Source organism: Hyaena hyaena, unplaced genomic scaffold (assembly GCF_003009895.1).
Source record: "Hyaena hyaena isolate Hyena2069 unplaced genomic scaffold, ASM300989v1 scaffold_184, whole genome shotgun sequence".
NCBI lineage: Eukaryota > Metazoa > Chordata > Mammalia > Carnivora > Hyaenidae > Hyaena > Hyaena hyaena.
This window is the reverse complement of record NW_024080817.1, coordinates 1,974,559-1,998,453: the sequence shown is the minus strand read 5'-3', so window position 1 is coordinate 1,998,453 and position 23,895 is coordinate 1,974,559. Positions and strand designations below refer to the sequence as shown.

Below are 23,895 nucleotides of genomic sequence, written 5' to 3'. Positions count from 1 at the left end.
GTGCTTCCCCAGCTCGTCTGTTTGTACTTGTACAAACAAAGGCATAGACAACATATAGTGCAGGTTTTGCGTCTCAAGAATGTGTTAGATTAAATTTACAATCCCACAACCTGCTTCTTCACTTAGCATTGAATTTCTAAGATCTTGTGGTATGGAAATACTCAGAGGTAATAAGCCTTCTGGATTTTACTGCACCCACATCTTTACTTGCTGATGGAGTCCCTTCCTATGGAGGGAGCCCCGTGACCAGGACTGTGGCCCTTCCCCCTCCCTCACCACTCCACCTCAGGAAGGTGAAAGGACTTATGTGAGGGGCAGCGGGGGGGGGGGGTGTTAAAAGAAACACCATCTTCATGGGGAGTCCCGGCAACAATAACTGTCCATTATCATTCCAGAAGCCTTCATAGATTAGAAACTGCACCACTTCTTCTCCATGACTTAAAAGGATATTGAAAATAAATCTCCAATCTGTCTTCTCTGCCATGACTCTGGGCTACTGGTGATTCCTTGAACACATACCCGCCTGTCTGCTCTCTCTGTCCTGCTTTATTTTACATCCTAACCGCTCTTCACAGCTTGTCTCAAATGCCATCCTTCTCAGGCTTCTTACTGGAACCACTATTTACAAATTGTCAATTTATCTCCACTATTCATTGAAAGTGTAACATTTCAGATTGGCACTCAGTCCCCTCCAAAATGACTTGGTCTAATCAGGAGATTCATCCCTCCACGTCTTATACACCAGCCACACTGTCCCCGAAACCACAAACACTTCCTATCTACGTCCATTTGCTATTCTGTGTGTTCTGGCTGCCGAGTTTTCGTTTCTCCCAAATTCTCCCCGTCAAATTACTTCAGATGTTCCAAGTCAACTTTTCCTGTCTTAAAAATCACAGAAGTAACATACCCTAACTATAAGTTGTAAAAATACCAGGAAAACAAAGTAAAAAGTAAAAATCACGAAGACCCTACCTCCCATAGAGAAATAAAAGCAATCATTTGACTACACTTTTTGAAAAGCAATCCTACACCCAACATGGGCCGTGAACTCACGACCCAAAGATCAAAAGTCATAGGCTCCACTGACTGAGCCTGACACGCATCTTCTGTACTTTTTCATTGCATATACAGTACAGATATTTATTTCAAAATTTCTAAAAACGAGAATTAAAAAAATTATTTTGTAACTTCATTTTTTTTCCGTACATATCATGAACATCTTCTCATGTTTCATATAAATCAGTTCTTCCTAATCGCCTTGATGTTCTACCAATAATACCAAACTAGTTTTGCTTTTTTTCCTTGACATTTTAATTTTCACACTAAAATTTTCATCTGGCTTTATTCTGAATATATTGTGAAAAAGGACTGTGAGGTTTGAGCTTTAAACTTAACAGTTGGGGGTGTCTGGGTGCCTCAGCAGACTGGACTTTGGTCATGATCCAGGGTTGTGGGAATGAGCCCTGTGTCAGGCTCCTTGCTGAGTGTAGAGCCTGCTTAGAATTCTCTCTCTCTTTTTCTCTCTGCCCCCTCTCTTGCTTGTGCTCTCTCTCAAACAAATAAATAAATAGAATAGCCACATGTCTAAACATCATTTAACCAATAATCCATCCATTAGTCAATATGAATGTCCTGTTTATCAAATTATTAATTTCCAAATGTAACGCAGTAAGTCTATCACAGGGTTCCTTTGGTATCAGTCCTTTGCCAGTCTCTCTTTACTAATCTGGTAGTTAGTGTTACCTTGTTTTGATAGTAAGACTTGGGCTAAGTCATCCATCATTATTCTTTCAAATTTTTTTGCCTATCCGCATGAATTTATTTTTGTAGAATCTAGACACATTAATTTAGAATCTAGACACATATTAATTTAACTATGAACCTCACTGTCCTGCATAGCTTTATATGGCAACGATATAATACAGTGTAGTACAATACTGGATAGCTTAGGTGGTACGGCGTGGTATGCCCTGCTAATTTTACATGTTCATTTGACACAGGAAATTTTTATTGTTTGAAGTGGATGACTGCCACCAAGACCATGGGACTGCCTCCCGCTGACAGGTCTTGCTCTGTATCTTCCAGTAAAACTTCATCGGTGTTTTTTTCTCCACACTCATTTCTTGTTACATTTATTCCCAAGTACTTTATTGTTTGGGAGACACATATAAATTTCCCCGCATTACAGTTTCTCAATTTTTATTGCTAATCTGAAGGGAAATTCCTGACTTTTACATATTTACATTGCATGGAGCTATTGAACCAAAACTTCGTTTAAAATAAATATCTTAAATTTTCTAGAGATAGAATTGTCTGCATATAAATACAAGAATGTTAGTCCCCACTTTTTCAATTTTTAAAAATTTTGTTCCTGTTCCTGTTTTATTACACTGGCTGGGACTTCCAGAACAATGATCCGTGCTCATGTCATGTGTCTTAATCTACCAGATAGGTCTTTAGGACTTTACTGTTTAGTATGAGGCTGGTCGTTAGTTCCTATTTTACAGTTCTATTTAAATTCTTCTATTGCATGAGGTCCTATTCCATTGAGATGCCCTTTTCATCCTCAAAGTTACTTCTTCACTGCTTCATTTGAACTTGATACTCAAACACTTTGTAACCAACCGTAATTCTTTTAAACCTATGGTAGTTTTTAATTGGTATTTCTTATATCAAAGTATTAATGGATAAAACATTTGTGGTTGAAGCTGGTGAGAAAGGAGGGTGTTAGAAAGCACTAATTATCAATGTTTCTTTTCCTGCCCCCCAAAAGATGTAAAAAGGTCCACAAAAGACTCAACTGTTCCTTTCACGATTACCAGTTTCTTAATATTTCTTGCCAGAAAAATCTACTGTTTTCTTTGACTAAGAACAGTATAATCTCGTAATTATACCAAACACTGCGACAACTTTAAAATAACTTCATGGAATGACAATTTTCTAAACTATAATTTATATATTAGCTAAGGGTAATTTGACTCCCAGCCAAGATGGGGTAAGAGAACAGTCCTAAAATGGAAATTTAGAAGTCATTGCACTCTGGATCTTAATAAACTCCTTAAAATAGTCTATGCATTTTGTGAATTTCAAACCTCCACTTTACTCTGAATCACATTTAAAAATCATTTTATGTTAACTTGCATGCCACTAATCTCTGAAAAACATGTTTCGGCAAGGGTCTATTAACTTCACGTTTCATGATGGTAAGCAGAATTACATTACGAGCACATTATTTAGACTATACATAAATCAACTAGGGATGGGCTACATAGCTCATTGAAAATAAATTTGCATTTTGTAAATCTTAACAGTCAAGGTCAGGTTAGACATTCCTAATGTTCAAAACGTCTTTCAAAATCTTCCCCACGGGCGCCTGGGTGGCTCAGTTGGTTAAGTGTCCAAATAACTTGATTTCGGCTCAGGTCATGATCTCATGGGTTCATAAGTTCAAGCCCCACATCAGACTCTGGGCTGTCAAAGCCTTCGTGTTCTGTCTCCCTCTCTCTCTGTCCCTCTGCCCCTTGCTCTCTCTCTCTCTCTCTATCAAAATAAATAAAAATAAACTTAAAAACTTCTTTCTTCTAATCAATATGTATTGAAATTCATATTGTCTAATATAAAATACTTTTATATCAAAACTAACCTACCATTGTTTTTTGAAATTATATGTAGAGGTTTGTAGTACATGTAAGTCAGTCAAGTTAGTTTTAAAAAGAAGGAAGGTGCGTGGAAAGTTTAAGAAGGCACTGGGGCCCCACAGCTGCTCAGTTACAGAGCTGATAAGGACAGAGGTGGAGTTTGAACCAGGGCTGTCCCTAAACCCAGGTTTATAATTCTTATACTCGGAGATGAAAAAGTTCCGGACTGTTCCCATCCCTGCCTCTACGGAGCTCTCTGAACCGGGAAGACATTTACGCGCTATTTACAGAGAAACCAAGGATACAGCCTGCTGTGAACAGAGGGGACACTCTGGCAGAGACGTGGTACAGGAGACGGTCACCAGGAGGAGAGTCAGGAGAGGCTGACGTTCAGAAAGAGCTTTAGAGGAGAGGGGTACCATCTGAGGAGGCCAACGCCGAGCAGGAGAAGGGTGAGAAGTGACCATCAGAGCGTGAGAGAGAACAGATTCCCAAACAGAAGAGGGAAAGAAGCAGAAGTCCGCACAAGACAGCCATGTCCAGAGGCAGTGCAGGGCCGGTGAGGGTGGCAGGGACGTGCACGGCAGAAAGAGGAGAAATGGTTTGGAGAACGGCTCTTTCCAGAAGCGTGTTGAACCTCTGGTCTCTATCTACAGTCTACAAGAGCTAAAAGCTAAAAGTGAGTAGTAACTCATCTCAATAGGAATACAACCAGTCTTAAATTTTTTTTAATGTTTATTTTTGAGAAGGGGGGGCATGTGAGAGGCAGAGGAGGGGCAGAGAGAGGGAGACAGAAAATCTGAAGCAGGTTCTACACTGATAGCAGAGAGCCTGATGCAGGGCTTGAACCCACGAACCGCGAGGTCGTGACCTGAGCTGACTTCAAGATGCTTAACCCACGAAGCCACCCAGGTGCCCTGGGTTACAACCATCCTTTAAAAGGAGAAGCCCACATAGAGGAAGGGAAACATTAAAGCAAAAAAGTGAATTATCTTTGTATGAACATACTGGACATAATTTGAATTTCCTTCCTTTCTAATGAAAAGTTTCTGATTCTTTGATGTTGATTAAGGTATTGCTTTAACAAACAAAAGTTATTGGTTGTATATTACATATATGTGGGAGGTTCCCACCATATTTAAACTTCCCTTAGGTGAAACTCTTGCACGGCGCACCGGGAAATGAACGCAAGAGTACTGGACCCGTATCGATTCTCCACACTGGCTAAAGGCAGCAACTACTAAATGGCTTAGCTACTCTTGTTTTTTCAAATCACAAAATGATTTGCATCTTGCCTCTCTCCCCTTGGCAGTGATGGTCTTTCCCAAATAAGAAGCCGAATCCCTCCTGTTTTGATTAGCATCCCTTTTGGCACCCAGAGTAGATTTGAGATGATAAATACGCCAGTTGAATTTCAGAACATATGTTTTTAATTTTAATGTTTAATGCCACTGCGGAGCCTCTCTGCATTGTTTCTCAACAATTTGTGCATTTAGGTATCCTCGGCTCTGGTGAATTCCAGAGTCGCGCAAGGCTCAAGCAAGACCAGGGAGTCGGGCTGGGCTGCTATCGCGCACTGTGAATCTATTGCGCTCCGGGGCACCCAGCTCCCTCCAGGGGAGCCACAAAGCACTTCGAACAAGGCCTTCTAGAAGGGATTCCCTAAGAAGGAGGTATCTGAAGCAATCCAATCCCCTTCGGTCTCTCAGCTCCCGTCTGCGGATGGCCCTGGATGCTGATGTACAGGCCCTGGATGCTGATGTACAGGAAGGGACACAGGCAGTGGTGTTGCCCATCGGGAGAACTCAAATCCCTCTGTGGGTTTCATAGGAGTTGAGTTTTTTTTTTTTTAATGTTTATTTTTGAGAGAAAGCGAGAAAGAGAGAGGGCACACACGTGAGTGGGGGAGGGGCAGAGAGACAGAGGGAGACACAGACTCCGAAGCAGGCTCCAGGCTCTGAGCTGTCAGCACAGAGCCCAATGTGGGGCTTTAACTCGCCAAGTGTGAGATCAAGACCTAAGCGGAAGTCGGCTGCTTAACGGACTGAGCCACCCAGGTACCCATAGGGGTTTTAACAAATGTACTCACACAGCTATTCTTCACTTGAAAACACATTTATATTTGTGAAGAGTGATCATAAAACTAAAGGTCCTTAGCATCCCCTGGTGGCAATAATAGCTGACGTCCACCGTTCAGTGTGTGTCTGGGTCTGTGCTGTTTCCAGAATTACTGTATTTCATCCACAGAGAAGCCCATGCAGTAGGTATTGCAGAAACTGTGACTTAGGGATGTTAGGTGAACTACCCAAAGACACGCCCAGCACGCAGCAGAGGACATTCAAACCTAGGCAGCTGATTAGTGTTTTGGCTTTCCTTGGGTAATCATCAAAAAGCTATATGCACCCTTAATTTACTGTAGCATTTTTACAATAGCCAGGATAATGGAAGCAACTCAAGTGTCCATCGATAAACGAATGGGAACAGAGATGTGGTATACAAGAGACTCTCAAATACACAGAACAAACTGAGGGTGGATGGGGGTGGGAACCAGGTGGGGGAGAGGGAAAATGGGGGATGGGCATGGAGGAGGGCAGCTGTAGGGATGAGCACTGGGTGTTGCATGTAAGTTGACAATAAATTATATTTTAAAAAACACAAAGATGTGGCGCACACGTGCACGTGCGTGAACACACACACACACACACACACACACACACACAGGAATACTACTCAGCCATAAAAAGGAATGAAATTGTGCCATTTACCACACTACGGTTGTAGCTAGAGAGTATAATGCTAAGTGAAATGAGTCAGTCAGAGAAAGACAAATACCATATGATTTCACTCATTAGTAGAATTTAAGAAACAAAATGAACAAAGAAAAAAAAAAGAAACAACAACAAAACCCAGACTCTTAAACATGGAGAGCTGGTGGTGGTGGCCATAGGGAGGTGGGGGGGGGGAGGTGGGGAGGGATGAAAACAGGGGATGGGGATTGAGACCACATGAATCATGATGGGCACGGAGCAGCGTACAGAACTATTGAAGCAATTATATTGCACACCTGAACCTCATATAACACCGCTTGTCAGTTATACCTAAAAATGAAAACAAACATGCAAACGAACAAACTGAGGCAGCTGGAGCCTGCAATCGAGTCTATTTGGCTGCTCTGAGGAAAATCCTCTCCATTATCTTGATTTTCAGTGCATATAACAGAAAACAACTGATAAACAGTTATTGGAAAAAATAGGAACCCAAAAATGTTAGCGTAACTTAATAGTGCCCTAACTGAATTCCACCACCGCTTTGCAAGATCAGCCTGTAAAATTCAATGACTGTCAATCAATAAATCCTGTTTCTAAGGTTTGGAAAAAAAATGTATGAAATATTTGACATGCGCAAAAGAATATATGTAAGTTGGCAGCAATAATAATGGAAAAGGCTGAACATTAATGCACAAAATTCAGGAGAGTGGGCACTTCGTGGGAAGGCAGAAAAATAGGGCCATGACTTCTCCTAAATGAACCACTGAGAAAAACAAATAGAAACCAGGCTTCTCTAAGTGTCCATCAATGGACGAATGGATCAAGAAGATGTGGTTTATCTATACTATGGAATACTACATGGCAATGAGAAACAATGAAATCTGGCCTTGTGTAGCAACATGGATGGACCTTGAGGGTGTTATGCTGAGCGAAATAAGTCAGGCAGAGAAGGACAAATATCTTATGTTTGCATGTATAGGAGGATTAGGAGGAACTTAACTGAGGACCATGGGGGAGAAGAAGGGGGGAAATGGTGGGGGAAAGGGAGAGAGGCAAACCATGAGAGACTCTTGAATGCTGAGAAACAAACTGAGGACTGATGGATGTGGGGGGTAGGGGGGAGATGGGCATGGAGGAGGGCACTTGTGGGGATGAGCACTGGGTGTTATATGGAAACCAATTTGACAATAAACTATTTGTAAAAAAAAAAAAAAAGAAACCAGGCTTCTCATTAAAAACTCTTCAATTATTTTAGTGTAAGAAAGGGGTAAATGTTTATTAATTGCTTCATACTCATTTGTTTTGTATTTTTCTTCTGCAACTCAATTCTAGAAAACAGGTATCAGCATGGACTCCTTTTCCTGCTGAGCTAGAGCATAAAGATCTAAAATTTCTGTTATCCTCACAAGTAAAGGTTCTTTCTTCCTTATCTCACAAATATTTGGATTTGGTTTATATCTCAAGAACATATCGCCAACACAAATAATGATCAAATAGATAACCTGAAAGTATTGCAAGTAAAGATAGTTTTCTTCAAAGCATCTTGTCGGACAGAAAAGTAAATAGACCATAAAATTAGACCCTTCCTTTTCAAAGGTTCACGGGACCTTTGATGACAAATGTTCAGAATTGGACCACACAGGGTCAGCACAGGTCACTTCTCCAACAACCAATCACCACTGCCAACGGAAGTCCAGCATAAGCAGGTGAATGGTCAGGGACAGACACTGTGTGGATCCCCTTCTTGCAGAAAGTGCTGGTGTCCAAGGTGGATAAGCAGTTCCGGAGAAACCGTCTGTTAGGCTGCTCGTCTCCGGTGGGGGGGGGGTCCTTATGCTGCCAGAATAAGTGGATTAAAAAGCAGCCCCAGGGGGCTCTTGGGCGGCTCAGTTGGTTGAGCTTCTGACTTTGTTTCAGGTCATGATCTCTCGGTTTGAGAGTTCGAGCCCTGCGCCGGGTTCTGTGCTGACAGCCCGGAGCCCGGAGCCTACTTTGGATTCTGTGTCCCTCTCTCTCTGCCCCTCCTCCGCTCACACTGTTGCTCCCGCTCTCAAAAATAAATAAATGTTTTAAAAAAAAAAAAAAAAAAAAAAGCAGCTCTGGATACAAGTCTCAGCACCTGCACTGACCTTGGTCATGTCAGGGCCTGGGATGAGGGGAGCTGAGCTTCTGACTGATTTAAATCTACTGAGCTGATGTCACCTGAAACAATCACCGAGGAAGAAAAAGTTTCACAGACAGAGAACTCAAGAAACGGGACACCAGAAACAAACATAAATTATGAGATGATGAAAGGCCTACATGTAAGTGGCAGCATTTGATAAGCCAATACAGATTTGTAGATTATGATTCCAAAAACAGAAATCATGAAGAGAAAGGATGGAAAAAGAAAAGGTACAGTGAACACGTTTAAAAGATAAGCCACGTGTGGGAGGAGACATTTGTCACACATAATGGCAAAGTGTTCGTATTCAGAAAATGTAACCCCTAACATCCTACTCCTGGGAATAGACCCTCTGTGACTTTTGCACTTATTCTCAGACTCGAATGAGAATGTTCCGGTAGCCATTATCTGTAACCGAGCACCAAAGGGGATCTCAGTGTCCATGCAGGAAGCATGAACAAGTCCACGTGCTGTATACAGGCAAGGAAGACCGCTCTGTGGGGCGCGTGCGGCTTCTTTCATCACGGCTACTTGGATAAATGCAGAAATGTTCAGGTTGAACAAAAACAGCACGTCTCCTGCCTTTGTGTGCCCTACAACTTTTTTATTTTCTTTACTTTTTCAACAACATTTTTTTTAATGTTTGGGGGAGGAAAAAGAGGAAAAATATTTTATCGGTGTGAAAATTACATGAAATTCAAACATCAGGGTCCGTGAATAAATCAATCTATTGGAATACAGCTTCCTTTATCCGTGCAGGCCTTCTCTACGGCTGCTTTTGTCCTTGAACATTTGCAGAGATGCTATGACTCACAAAGCCTAAATTAGTGGTCTTGCCCTTCACAGCAAAAGTCTGCTGCTCCCTCCCGTAGCACGATGCAGACAGTAAGATTTATTAATGTATAAAATGCTACAAACACATGCTGTATATCTGTGGTTCCCAAGTTTATGTGCGGAGGTACCCAAGGCTGCACACTGAACTCGGAAGACACATGGGATATTTTCAGTTTTGGAGGGAAACTTGGTAACACTTCACATCTGTTGAAGCCTACAAGTTCGATTACTCTGAGGTAGTTCCTGGTCTCGACTTTAACGCTCCACAGTCCTTTCAATGACATCATATATTTGGGAAGCCAAATTTTTGGCGGTTGTTGCAGTAAAAGCAAGAATGGTGTGAAAACCAATGCGGAACAGGAAATGAGCTCTGAAGGGTGGACCAACCCCATGGAATGAGAAGTTGTTCAGTGCTCAACAAGGACCCACATCTCATTAATAAGTAAATAACAGTGGCTATTTGTTAAAAATGTTTATTTACTTATTTTGAGAGAGAGAGAGAGAGAGAGAGAGCATGAGCAGGGGAGGGGTGGAAAGAGAGGAGGGAGAGAATCCCAAGAAGGCTCCCCGTTGATAGTGTAGATACTAATGCAGGGCTCAAACTTATGAACCGTGAGGTCATGATCTGAGCTGACATTAAAAATCAGACACTTAACTGACTGAGCCACCCAGATGCCCCTACAGTGACTATTTTAAAATGAAATCATATTTTTTCTTTCAATTTATATGTATTCTTTTTTTTCCCCCGACAGCTGCTGTGTTGTCAGGACATAAATATGCATGAAGTTGCTTGGACCTAACTACTTAATGAATGCAAATGTTAGGTATTTCTCTTGGCCTGACATGCCTTAGGAAATAGTTGCTGTGACACGACATGAAAAGAGAAGGTCCGAGAATCTCTGTTGTAGATCTTTTGTGGATACACTTCTGTAATAAAAGCATAAACTGTTCCTGGAAATGATAATCCCTAAATTGGGATAGTGGCTTCCTCTAGAAAAGTGGGAAAGGGAATGAGATTAGGGAGGCATTCGTATAGACCTCAACTCTGTGTCTAATGTTTCATTTAAAAAAAAAGAAAAAAACTAAAGCACACATGGCACTATAGGTTATGGTTCTGACACAGCTGAGTGAGTGATGGGAACACAGGCGTTTCTTATACTACTCAGCATACATTCCTGGATACTGGATACTCAGAATATTTCATTTTTTCCCCCACTTATTTTTTTGAGGGCAGAGGAACGGCTGGTGAAAGAAGGGAGGGTGTCTTTATACAAAAGCATGGGAAGAAAAAGGTGGTGGAATAAAGAGCAGCACTGAGAGCGAGGGAGAAGGAAATTAGTCTCAAGGTACATTAGAGAAATGAGACCTCCAGGGACAGTGAAAACCACCTTCTCTTCCTGGGCTTCCTGAACAGCGGGGTTAAAGAATAGCACTGGTGATCAGTAGTTTCCCCGAAGGTTAGCGTGTGACCGACACCTCCGGCACTTCTTGTCCTTGATTTAATTACGGATACAATCACTGGAGAAAAAAGTTGGAAGTATCCTAACAAAAATAGAGCCTTGGATGAGATCTGTTTCTAAATAATGTAAACAGGGTGAGGTCTGGGAGAATCCCAGCTTAGAAAGCTGGAGGACTACTTGACATCAGATTTTTTTAAAGGGTGGGTGAAGCCATCAGAATGTTTAGTTTGGTCTGGTTCCCTTCGACCAAAATGAAAGGGCATTTAAATTTTGATGGCAATAAAAACGGAAACAGACACTAAGCTGGTGACTGGGGGCCACTGCCAGTCGGGGTTCCTGAAGCCGAAGGAGCAAGATTTAAACGGTCTGCAGAAGGGCACTCGACAACGACGAGGAGCAGCAAGAAGATGTAACTCAACAAGATAACATTTATTAGTAAGAAGACATTTTTTCAAGCAGTAAGGAGACAAAGAGAAAAAAACCTACACTGGAATTAAATTAAAAATAATAATAACAAAAAAAGAAAGAAAACCCAGAAGCATCTCACCACCATTGGCATGCATTATTATAGACTGGTGCAATATAATTCTATTGGTATGATTTTATTTTTTTTATTATTTATTTTTAAAAATATTTTATTTATTTTTGAGAAAGAGATAAGAGACAGCATGAGCAGGGGAGGGTCAGAGAGAGAGGAAGACACAGAATCTGAAGCAGGTTCCAGGCTCTGAGCTAGCTGTCAGCACAGAGCCCAACGTGGGGCTCGAACCCACGAACCGTGAGATCACGACCTGAGCTGAAGTTGGACGCTTAACCGACTGAGCCACTCAGGCGCCCCTATTGGTATGATTTTAGATGGTACTCATCCACTGTAGGAAGGTCATCTGAAACTTGGTATTTTTTCATGGGGGAGGATGGGAACAGGCAAAGAGAAATGAGAAAACCACTGTAGATGGAGGAGTCAAGTGATCATCAGCATAGGCTTTGGTGCAAGGGTGCCCTGAGGCTGTATCCTCCAACACAGAGTGGCTGAAAGACAGAGGACATGGTTTGTAATCGCTGTAGGCTTCAGTTGTGTCCTCTGTAAAACAACGACAGCACCTACCGCACAGAACGGTTTCCAGCCTCGGAGGGAATGCATGTGGCGGCTGGTCTGGAGCTCGGGGACGGCTCAGAGAATTGCAGTGTTTGTAATGATCATATTAATAAGGCTTTGTTTCCCAATCTTCCTCGGTTTGTCTTGGAATGATAATGGTTATTTATTCTGAACTCTAAGCCCTAATCATGAAATGTTCAGGGCAAAGCTCAGGGCATGAATTGTTAATTGGGCATTTGGTCTAACGTTCTTTTCTGCTGTACTATCTGTTCATGTTTATGTACCCAGGCAGCATGTGGAGAACTCACTCTCAGTCTGTGTAATATTCTACAAAAGGCAAGAAGACTCACAGTCAATTTAGGTAATTTCTTGCCCAGCATTTTGGAAAAGGGAGCTAAATTTCAAACGTGGATAGAACTTCAAAAGCCACTAAAGCTTTATATAGATTGTTACTAAGTAAATATGGCAAAATGGCACACAGCATCCATTAGGCTGAGAAAAGACCCTGGGTCTTTATATTTTTTGGGTCCTGGGGACATTTGAAGATAAAGTGAGAATCGGGGAGCCCTTCTGTTGGGGAAAAAAAAATACAGGGGCACCTGGATGGCTCAGTCAGTTAAGTGGCCAACTCTTGATTTTGGCTCAGGTCATGACCTCATGGTTGGTGAGATCAAGCCCCACATTGGGCTCTGTGCTAACAGTGCAGAGCCTGCCTGGGATTCTCCCTACTCCTGCCCCGCTCTCTCTCTCTCCCTCAAAATATATAAACTTAAAAAATTACATACATTTATGTATATAATTCTGTATTTAATTATGGTAGGGGTGGCTGTTAACTGCCAGTTAAGAACTCCTAGCTATAAAGACAGACAAGCATATGCTGAATTCCAGCATGAAGGAAAGGTATTCATTTGAAATGAGAATCAAAACCAAATTAAGAAAACAGAAAGCAAATTTAAAACACCAAGGATCATGTGTAAGTTTGAAATCCTTACAAATAGTTTAAAAATGAGATAATTTATTAAAGCCCAGGAACTCAGTGTTGTTTTCTTTTTCTTTCTTCTTTTTAAAAAAATAACACATGATTAGGATTTGATGCCAAAGAAATGTTTGCTTTTACACCAATGAATGGAGGTTAAGAGGACTCCCATGAGGACTACTGGCTAAAGGAGAAATAGAAACAGCGATCACGGGGACCACAGCATGTTCCCCCAAACTCTCGTGGACTATTTTGGTCAAGTCTGACAAATTCGTGCAATTGCAGTTGCCTGGTGAAAATCGGGGGTTTGGGGAAGGCCCATTTCCATACAGATTTTCTTTTCAGTATCTGCAGTGCTATAAATGTGTTTTCTTCCCTTATGATTTTCTTAATACTATTTTCTTTTATCTAGCTTGCCTCACTGTAAGGTTACAGCATACGATATGTATAATATATAAAATATGTGTTAGTTGACTATGTTATTGTTTGGGCTCTAGTCAACTGTTGACTCTTAGACTTAAGTTTTGGGGAGTCAAAAGGTATATGGGGATTTTCAACTACACAGGGTGAGGGTCAGTGCCCCAACCTCCAACTTGTTCGAGAGCCAACTGTAACTAAATAAACTTCACTTGGTTTTAAGTCTAAACGGAATATTGATTCCATTATCTTGGACTAGTTATTGCAGAGTTGATAAAATAATTCCCTCTCTGTGTTTGTTGGGACACAGCAAAAAATTAGACTTAAAGGTACTTCAGGAAAGCTGCATTGTGGAAAAAATTTTAAGAGATGCCCATCATGTCTTAAGGTCTTTCATTCATCAATATGATACTTAATCTCCTAAATGCATTGTACTTACCACTGAGATTCTGTTTATGGGCTTATCTCTCACACCACTGTAAATTCCTGGAGGCTAAGAAACATGGCTTACGTATCTGATTCCAAGCTTCTACCATATATTACTTGACGTATAGCAGGAGCTCAGTGAATGTGTGCTCAAGTAACTTACTTCAAAGGACTTAAATAAATCTTCAGTTACTTTTTCCCCAGGGTATTACACAGAACTGAAATTTCCAGATCATTTGCCCATTTTCAGTGTGACCCAGAAATTATGTCAGATTGCTCTTTTTTTGTGAATTACCCTTACAAATCCTTTGCCCATTTTTCTACTGGATTACTTGCTTAAAAATCAATCTATAATCCTTGCTGGTTTATATATATTCCGATCGTTAGTCATGTGTCTATTACCTTGGCCATATTCTGTTTGCTCATATTCTGTCTCTTGTTTTTTAAATCTTATATCTTTTATCATGCACAATTTATTTTTATCTCATTAAAAATTTTTCTTTTAATGTTTGTTTATGTCTGAGAGAGAGAGACAGAGTGAAAGCGGGGGAGGTTTAGAGGGAGACACAGAATCCGAACCAGGCTCCAGGCTCTGAGCTGTCAGCACAGAGCCTGACGAGAGGGGCGAACTCAGACTGTGAGATCATGACCTGAGCCAAAGTCAGACACTTAACTGACTGAGCCACCCAGGCGCCCCCACAATTTATTTTTAAATGTAATCTAAATTATCAATCTTCTTGTAGGTGTGGCCGTCTTATATCTTAAGAGAGACAGGCTTCTATAAACAATGACTTTTCTAAGGGCACATATTTCCCCACAGGCCTCAGATAAACCTAGGTCTCCTGCATTTATCTTCCTTGGGAGGATGTTACAATGGGGCTCTTTAAGTTTCCCTTTTGTTTGAAGCCCCCAAACAGCGTCTGCTGCTCTCTCGCTAAAGGCGGGTGCTAAGCCTAGCAGGTTTGCAAAGACATTGCTTGAAAACAGATTCTTCATCCTTTAGCCCAAGAGCTACCTGGAAGTTTCAAAGTTAGAAGCCGGGAAAGGATTTCTTCAAAGAAAATTATCAGTGTGTGCAGAGTCCCGCTCCCCACTCCCCGGGAGGAAAGGATGTAGAGCTAGAGAGTGACGGCTGTAGAAGCAGGACCGGAAAGGCTCATGGTGTCTCTGCCTTAGAGGCGCACAGTGGTAGACTGGGCATGAATAGAATCTGCAGGCTGAAAGGAACCGGCCGCTGGCAACAGAAGAGAGGCTCAGGTGAGAGGTGTAACTGTCCCACCAATGAGAAGAACACAGGTTGAAGGTCTGTAATGGCTGGAGATCAGGTATTGAATTAGCAGTGGGACTGTCTAAAAGGGACAGTGCCCGGAGGGTTTCTGCCAAGAGTGAGGATCTTCTGCTGGAAGAGACTGGATGGGTACCCGAATGTCAAAGCTTCAACCTCGGGAGGGGGGCCAGACCAAGTGCAAGATGATGGGGGAGAGAGAGGAAGCCACCTTTCCCTTCCCGTTATCAGCCAAAGGCTGGCCCAACATAAGAGAAAGGAGAAGCTTAGAAGCTTAAATATGAATGAAATTTGGAGTTTTTTATTTTTACAGAAGACTGCACATACACATTTTTTTTGTAATTAAAATGAGACTGTTCTTATGACAGAAAGTGATTGGAGGGATTATTAAAAAAATTTTTTTATTTAGAGTTTCAGTTTCACAAGATGAAGAATCCTTCAGGCAGATGGTGATGATGGCTCTATACTAACATGAAAGCATTTGACTACTGAGCAGTACCCTTAGTCATGGCTAAACTGATAAATTTTACATTAGATGTTATTCTCCCACAGTTAAAAAAAAACTCACTAACCAAAGGGAAAAAAGAAACGGAATAAAAAAGGGACACTTAACCTTTATTAGTCATGTATCAGCAATGGAGAGGATAATCACGACTGGCTAAGAATGATCGAGTCTTACCCTGTGTTAAGTGCTGTGCGAGGGCTTAACGTGCAGTCTCATTTAAACCTGATTTCAAACCTGTGAAGCAAATCTTCTATAGAGCCCTTGGCTACAGATAAGGAAACTGAGACTAAGAAGGGTTAAGTTGCCTAAATTGACACAACTTGAAAGGAGCCAGATACTGACTCTCAAGCCAGTCCTCTGAACCATCTGGCAATGGACAGACTGCTGGCACTGACACCCCCCCCCGCCCCCATCAGCCCCTTAGACTCCAAGAGATCATAGAAATCATTAGCAAAATCACTGACATTTCACTGGTTCTCCATGGTTTACACAGCAGTTCCTCGTTTGACACTACTCATTAAAACACTGCAAGGTATTCTATTATCAAGAGAGGAAGTTGAACCCAGAGAAATTAAGTAACTTGACTCAGGTCACACTACCAGTTAGGGTTATGATCCCACAGCTTCTATTTCAGAGTCATGGCTGCCCATCCACACACATTTCCTCATCTGGTCCAGTTGCTCATTTTTCACATGAGAAGGTCTACTACAAGGGACACTCCCAGAGAGGTTAATGGTTTGTCCAAGGTCACAGAGAAAGCTACTATGTTTTGCATACACCATCAGCATTTATCTTTAAAGATGTTTTGCCACGATAACACATATTCTATAAATATATGTGGACAAAGTAAAGATTGGTCCAGAGGCAGAGAGCTCTGTCAGCACAAAATAGAGTGCCTTCTTCTAGAAGCTCTTTTATTTGTGGAGTTGGTGCATTAGAGCCACAACTTCACATAAGCACCCGCTTTTCAGTGCCTGCCCTTCTGCAGACTCCTGGTCCATTAGCTCTAAAATTATGCTGTGATCAATGGAACAAATCCATTTAGACCACACGTCTATCCAAGTAGACTAAGCTAGTGGATTTGGTACCCAAGCAGCAAAATACACAAGGGCTGTATAATTCAGACCTTGAGGAATGAACTACATAAATTCTCATTTGATCCCGACTGCACGTCTATAGGGAATTCTTAAAAACAGTCTCAATAACCCTGAATGAACTTTATAATGGCTGAGCAGAACCGTGCAGGGCAGAATCTTTTCTAGTAAAGTAATTGTCTTCCGAGTTTGATACGAGGCTCATGATGAGTGTGAAAGCCGTTAACTGCAAGACTTGATAATTATCAGCACTAATGTGAGGAGTGGAAATCACCTCTCGGCAGTGTAGTCTGATGCCAAATTACGGTGTTATACCAAGAATCCGTGTTATCCGTTTGTCTTTTGTTGCTGTAACTTCATGGGTGGGACCAGGCGAAGTCGACAGCAGTCACCCCCTCTTTCTGTCCAGCGTAGCCAATTAAAAGCAAAAAGAAGCGGATACCACAGAGGAGAGCTTGGCAGCAGCACAGACTGTGAAGTCCTACCAATGAAATCTTCCAGGTCTAACCGGTGGGAATCTCCCCCCCATTAGACACAGACAAATACTCCGATTGAAGAATAGCAAATTGATTTCTACTGCTAACGACAGCCGACATTTGGTGAGCGCTTCTGTTAATCACGTACAGGATTACACTCCATGCCTATGCTCCACGAACGCAGGGCTGGGTCTCTTGCTCACCGTGATTTCCAGTCTCTGAGTAACATGCCCTGTGCACTCTAGGTTCTCAATAAACATTGTCTGAATGAATAAATAATCTCATTTGGTTTTCACAATCTCTATGAGGCTTGAAACAGTGGTGTAATCACCGCTTAACAGAGGAGAAAACAGGCTCAGAGGGTCATTAGAAGATCACTCTGCCAGCCAAGTGTCAGAGCTTATATTCAAATCTGTCAGAATCTATGGTTCAATAGCAATATCATTTCCCTAGTACAGACCAGACCGCGGGGCGTTTCCGGTACAGAGGCTCGCTATGAACAGCAAGTCTGAAAGAACACATTTCAGGTCAGAATGGATACCACTCTTTTCAGCCACCAACTTTGAGATCTCTTCCATATTCCAAAACAACAAAATGTGAAAGAAATGACTTACCTACAAATCCTTCTTCACCAACCAGTTTCAGTGCAATTTTATCAGCCAACACGGAGGAGTTTCCGTGGGCGATGTTGGCAAAGGGGCCAGCGTGCACAAACACAGGGGTTCCCTACGAAAGTTAAAGAACAAATTAAAACCCCAAAAGACAAAGGGAGGAATGACCCAAGATGGTGAGTTTTGGTATTTAGAGAATCACCGAATCCATTCTGCTTTTATTAATACTGCATATTCGATGTACAGATTCTCTCAAAGAAAACGAAAACACCCTGACTCTCCCAAGGGACCAAATTCTTGGTACGTTCTACCACAGTGTCATCCTACATTTAATGCTGAACTAGGGAGAAAAAGCTGTAGGAATTGATTTTCTACTATAACTTTGTAAAAGCACTCAGCTGCCTCACTGACCATGAAGTAAGCTATTTACCTCCCTTCACAGTATTTGGCATTATATTCTTTAAAAGAATAGAATTAGACCCTGATGGTCTAAGAGGCTTATTTAAATGTATTTTTTTCTTCATGAAGAAATTAGTCACTTCTAGAAAAATCTAAGGAAAGCAAAAAAAAAAAATCAATACAATTAATGAATTGTATGATAGGGCAGGACTAGAACGTAACAGTTAAAATAATTATAGCCCATTTTTATATTCACATAATAAATCTGTTCATCTGATTTCCAAAAATTCTTTTTAAGTCTTTCTCACTGCTTAACTGGTTTATATGTTAAAAATCTGTAACTATTAAGACAGTAAAAGAAAGGAAAATGTTCACTCTTGGTCAAATGCTAGAGCAATTGTTACTAAACAGGCAAAAAAAAAAAAAAAAACCCCAATATAAGGGAATTATCAAAACCTTTAGATTTAAGTTGGTAAAGAAAATTTGTCAACACATTCACTTTAAATGCCATGTCTATCCTTTTCCTTTATCAGTAAGAACAGACTGTAGCCCCATCTAAAGGAATTTATCCACATGCACTAAAATGTTCAGGTCCAGCCGGGGCCACCGGGGTCTGTGTGTCTGAGGCCACGGCTCCACCTGTGAAAATACAGGCTGCCCTTTTAGTGACAGGAGGGAAGACAGGCAGTGATGTGGGGTGGGGGTGGGGGGCTGGGGGGTGGGAGCCATGGAAAGTTCCCATGAACCATGATGGGCTGCTGGTGGAACATATTTCAGAGGAGAAAGCTGAACAAAAGCAGGAAGAAAGGCAGTGAAAGAAAAGTCACCTCTGAGGATGAAAAAGAGGAGGGTTTATCAAAGCCACTCTGTGAGCTCTCTATTTACTTTTCTTCCCAAAATCCTCAGGAGGGACAATGACAGGGTCCCCGTGAGGTCAGACAAACGTCTGTAAAAATAAAGTTGGGGAAAATGAAACCCAAGCATAGGTGCCTATAGATACGTGCGTGTTTAGTGTCCAGATCTGTACAGCTACCTATAATTTCTCATTTCTGTCCAGATAGACCTTTTATTTATTTACTTTTTTCAATGTTTATTCATTTTTGAGAGAGAGAGAGAGAGAGAGAGAGAGAGAGAGAGAGACCAAGTGCGAGTGGAGGAGAGGCAGGGAGAGAGAGAGAGAGGGAGACACAGAATCTGAAGCAGGCTCTGGGCTCTGAGCTGTCAGCTGTCAGCCCAATGAGGGGTTCAAACCCACGAACTGTGAGATCATGACCTGAGCCGAAGTTGGTCGCTTACCAACGGAATCACTTAGGTGCCCCCTCCACCAAAATTTTTTAGTAAATATATAAATAGAAACGTAGCTCTTATAACTGCTGAACCAAATTTTAAATTGTATTCAATTTAAAGTAATTTGGATCAATAATCACATGTCGCCAAAGGCTACCGTATTGGACAGCACGTGGACACATATATGGCTAACCCAGGGTCAAACGTTAAGGCCTTTCCATTTCTCTGTCTTCTTAAAGTCTTCCGCGGGGAAGTTCTTACTCTGACTTTACCTGAGAATCACCTGGGATACCCAGGTCCTACCTCCCTGACGTCTGGTTCACTCGGTCTGGGTGGAGCCTAGGATTTGTATCTTTAAATCTTTCCAGGAGATTCTAATATGAGCCAGGACTGAGAATACGGGTCTCCTGGCAACCAGTAGTAAGTTAACCCTTGATGACCTGCTACGAGACCAACAGTCAAGGCTATTCAAACATGAGCACTAAAGCACAATCTGTATAGTGATCAATGATTTTTACATTAGTGGCTGATTTAGGCTCCTAACGCCACTCCTTAGCCAGGTGCATCGGGAATGGTTAGGACCCACATAGCAGAGTTCATAAACGCAGATATTTAAACTGAATGTTTACTTTAAAAACTATGCCCCTTGTCTGTTAACGTAATGACAAATGATCTAGTCTTAAATGAACAATGGACACAAACATAAGTACAAGAATCCTTTGGGAACAGCCCACCCCACTGACTCATTATTTAAAACAAGAATCTGGGGGCGCCTGGGTGGCTCAGTCGATTGAGCGTCTGACTTCAGCTCAGGTCATGATCTCATGGTTCGTGGGTTCGAGCCCCTCGTTGGGCTCTGTGCTGACAGCTCAGAGCCTGGAGCCTGCTTCTGATTCTGTGTCTCTCTCTCTCTGACCCTCCCCTACTCATGCTCCGTCTGTCTCTCACAAAAGTAAATTAAACATTAAAAATTTTTAAAAAAACAACAACAATAATCTGATTATCCCAAATGATGATGATAACATTATCTTCAGTTTTGGGGGGGAAGTGTTATGAGGAAGCACTATCACATCTTTTTCTAAGTTTTTTTCTCATTCACTCAGTTGTGTATTAAACAAATACGTATTATTAGGAGCAACATAGTAAAAATTAAGAAGTATTCACTTAATTATTCAACAAACATTTGCTGAGCACCTCACACATGCAAGGCACTTTCTAGGACCTACAATCCAGTGGTGAACAAGGTGGAAAGGGTCCTGCTCTCATTCTGGTGGATCAGCAGACAAAAAAGTAGGGAACTCATGGGGGTGATACTCCCAGACATGCAGAGAATGACAAGACAGTGACGGGACACGGTGACGGGGGCTGGGTTGGACACATGATTTCACTCATATGTGGAATTTAAGAAACACAACACATAATATAGGGAATGGGGAAAAAATAAGATAAAAACTGAGGAAGGCAAACCAGAAGAGACTCTTAAATACAGAGAACAAACTGAGGGGTGCCAGAGGCGAGGTGGGAGGGGGGATGGGCTAGGTGGGTGAGGGGCATTAAGGGGGGCACCTGTTGGGACGAGCACCGGGTGTTCTATGTAAGAGATGAATCACTGGCTTCTCCTCCTGAAGCCAAGGCTACGCGGTATGTTAACTAAGTTGAATGTAAACAAAATCTTGGAAAGAAAAAAATAAATAAAGGACATGAGGCCTAAAGTAGAGGAGGGAGCCAGGCATGGGAAATCGGGGTGTCTGCGAGGGGTGTCCGGGCAGGGAGAGAGGGGACGGGGGAAGAGACAGGGATGGCCCAGAGCCTGCAGGGTTTCCGGCCAGAGGGAGGACCAGGGTACAGCACCCAGGGCTCTGGGCAGGAGAGCAGCAGGACCTGATCCCGGTTCCGGGCTCTCTGATGGCTGAGCAGAGAAAGCTCTGGAAGGGCGAGTGGAGGCCGTGAGGCCAGGTGGGCAGCGGGGCACACACCGCCGAGGAAGTCTCCGCAGGGATGGAGACGGCCTCGGGGAGGGAGACAGGCTCCAGATCGGTTCCTAGGACACTGGCTGGAACCAACTACTAGGTTTAAAATCAAAGACCCTATTTTATAACCAAGTTTGATACACAATGGCTCTTGGCAGGTCCACTTACGACTCTGAAATTCTGAGGTCAGCAGATTCTGAACAAGAGTCTGGGGGGCATCACGTGGCTGACGGTGGGGGAAGGCACAGAGGGCGAAGTGAGGGCTCACACCCGCCAACGCGCAGAAGCTGAGCTGGGGACCGACCAGCAAAGGGGACGGAGGTGAGGCCAGAAGGAGGTCCCGGGGCAGAAGTCAGAAGAACCAACTGTTCCAGAAGGAAGAAACAATACCTGTGTCAGACCTCGCAAAGAGGCCACACAGATGGGGACAGAGAAACGAACGCTTGGTGGCACGGAGGGGCTGGTGACCTTGGCGAGAGCAGTCAGGGCAGGTGGAAGCTGAGGTCGGGCTGAAGTGACTGAGAACAGGGGCAGGTCACAAAGCCGAGGAGACCCTGGTCACAGACACTAACGTCCAACCGTGACGGGGGGCAGGGAAAGCGGGGAGTGGCCGGGTGTGGACGCCGGCTCACAGGTCTGCAGCACGGACGGGATTCATGTTAAGATGGCTCAGCTCAGACACGCTTGCACGCTGATGGTGTGACCGGAGAGAGAAGGGGCTCACTCCGGGGGAGGCAGAGACCCCACGCAAAGGTGCTCACGCTCCCCCGCCCCCGGCTTGGCGCCGCGTCCTCCCGGCACACCTTCCAGCTCCGTGTGATTCCACCATCCACCTGCCGTCTTGTGTCTGGATCCCTGCTCTCGGCTGGAGCCCCAGACTGCAGAGCAAATTGCTGCCCAAGGGCTTCTGCACTAACTGTCACCCTTCGCCCGCAAAGCCGTTCCTCACACACAGCTCAGTCTCTTGCTTTGTTCCACCTCTGCTCACCAGACACACACGCCACATCGCTCTCTGCTCCCTCAGCCCCTCTGATTTTTCTCCTTCAGTCTTTGCCAGCAGCTGACACGTATCCGCGCCTTCTCTGCCACCCGTCTCCCTGATGAAGGCACCAGCTCCAAGAAGGCAGGGACTTTGTTGTCCTGAGCAGCCGCTCAAAGGCCTGCCTGTGTCGTGTGTTAAATTAATATTGAGCCTTCATAACAACCCCACTAAATCTGTCCTCAGTACCATCACCATTTCACATGGGTGAGAACAGAGGCTTGCCCAAGGTCACAAGCAGTAAAGGGCAGCGGGCACACTCAGAATGAGCGTTCCGTCTGCTGAATGAATGAATAAATGGGTGGATGTTCTGTTTGTCTTGCCCCTTACTTCTCTTCTGGTTGCCTCCGCCTCCCTCGAGTGACCAGAAAACCAGACTGAAATCGAGATATTTTGATGACAAAATGAAAACAAGAGCAGGGCAAAGCTTATGAAACTGGGGGTACAGCATACCTTCCTGGGGACCATTTCTTGCCATATGCTGCATGTTTTGTTTGGGGGGAAAAAAACCCCCCCCAAACCCCAAACTTAATGGATTATGAAAAGCTAAGTTCAAAAAAGGCAAAAGAGAAAACATCATGTAAACATGGCTACGTAACTTACAGAGGTATTAAATATGGAGTTTTTTAAGTTTCCATTCTGGTCAATTAGTACTGCATTACCTAAGGAAAGAATCTATAAATATACTTTTAACTTTTTTTGGGGGGGGGGGTGACCCAGGATTTCTGCTGATGCTCCGTGTGGGCTCCCATTGGCTGGAAATTCTCACGTTGTGTGGCGATGCACACACAATCCAATGAATGCAAACAGTGTCGACAATTTCTATATAAAGAAAATCACTTGGGGCGCCTGGGCGGCTTAGTCGGTTAAGCGTCCGACTTTCGCTTAGGTCATGATCTCGCGGTTCGTGGGTTCGAGCCCCGCGTCGGGCTCTGTGCTGGCTGCCAGCTCAGAGCCTGGAGCCTGTTTCAGTCTGTGACTCCCTCTCTCTCTGACCCTCCCCTGCTCACGCTGTCTCTCTCTCTCTCCTAGAAATAAATAAAAAACATTAAAAAAAATTAAAAAAAAAAAAAAAGAAAGGAAATCACTTACTTCTAGGGTCTGCATCAGATTTGGTTTTATTGCGTCTTTCATCAGAACCGTCAATGCGCCTGTGACGCCCTAAAGGAGAAAGGGGGAAAGAAAACCTGCTTTAGTTGATTGACAAGAGTTCATCCAGACAAAGGTGAATGTCGTGGCCACTTCTCACCAGGCTGCCTCATAGGTGGGCATTCCCACAGGCTGCTGTCACCTCGGAGCTACCGGTACCTCGGCTCTGGTGGCCGATTCTCTCCCCCATCTGATGCATGTCACCATTCTAAGATGGGAAGTGACGGAGTAGTGGAAGTTCCTGCCTTTTATTTTATTTTTTTTTAGAAAACCCTTCTTTGATGGTGTTTAAGAGGCCTGC

At 43.1% G+C, this 23,895-nt stretch overlaps 1 protein-coding gene across 1 annotated transcript in view; it reads right to left on the bottom strand.

Annotated features, from left to right (window-relative positions):
* Positions 1-23,895, bottom strand: part of MTHFD1L (methylenetetrahydrofolate dehydrogenase (NADP+ dependent) 1 like) — a 183,444-nt gene that overhangs the window by 95,924 nt on the left and 63,625 nt on the right. The window contains exons 19-20 of the mRNA XM_039240954.1: positions 23,538-23,606; positions 17,754-17,865 (exon numbers count right to left, since the gene is read on the bottom strand). Coding sequence (XP_039096885.1) covers positions 17,754-17,865; positions 23,538-23,606 — 181 coding nt within the window. The remainder of the gene's footprint in view (positions 1-17,753; positions 17,866-23,537; positions 23,607-23,895) is intronic.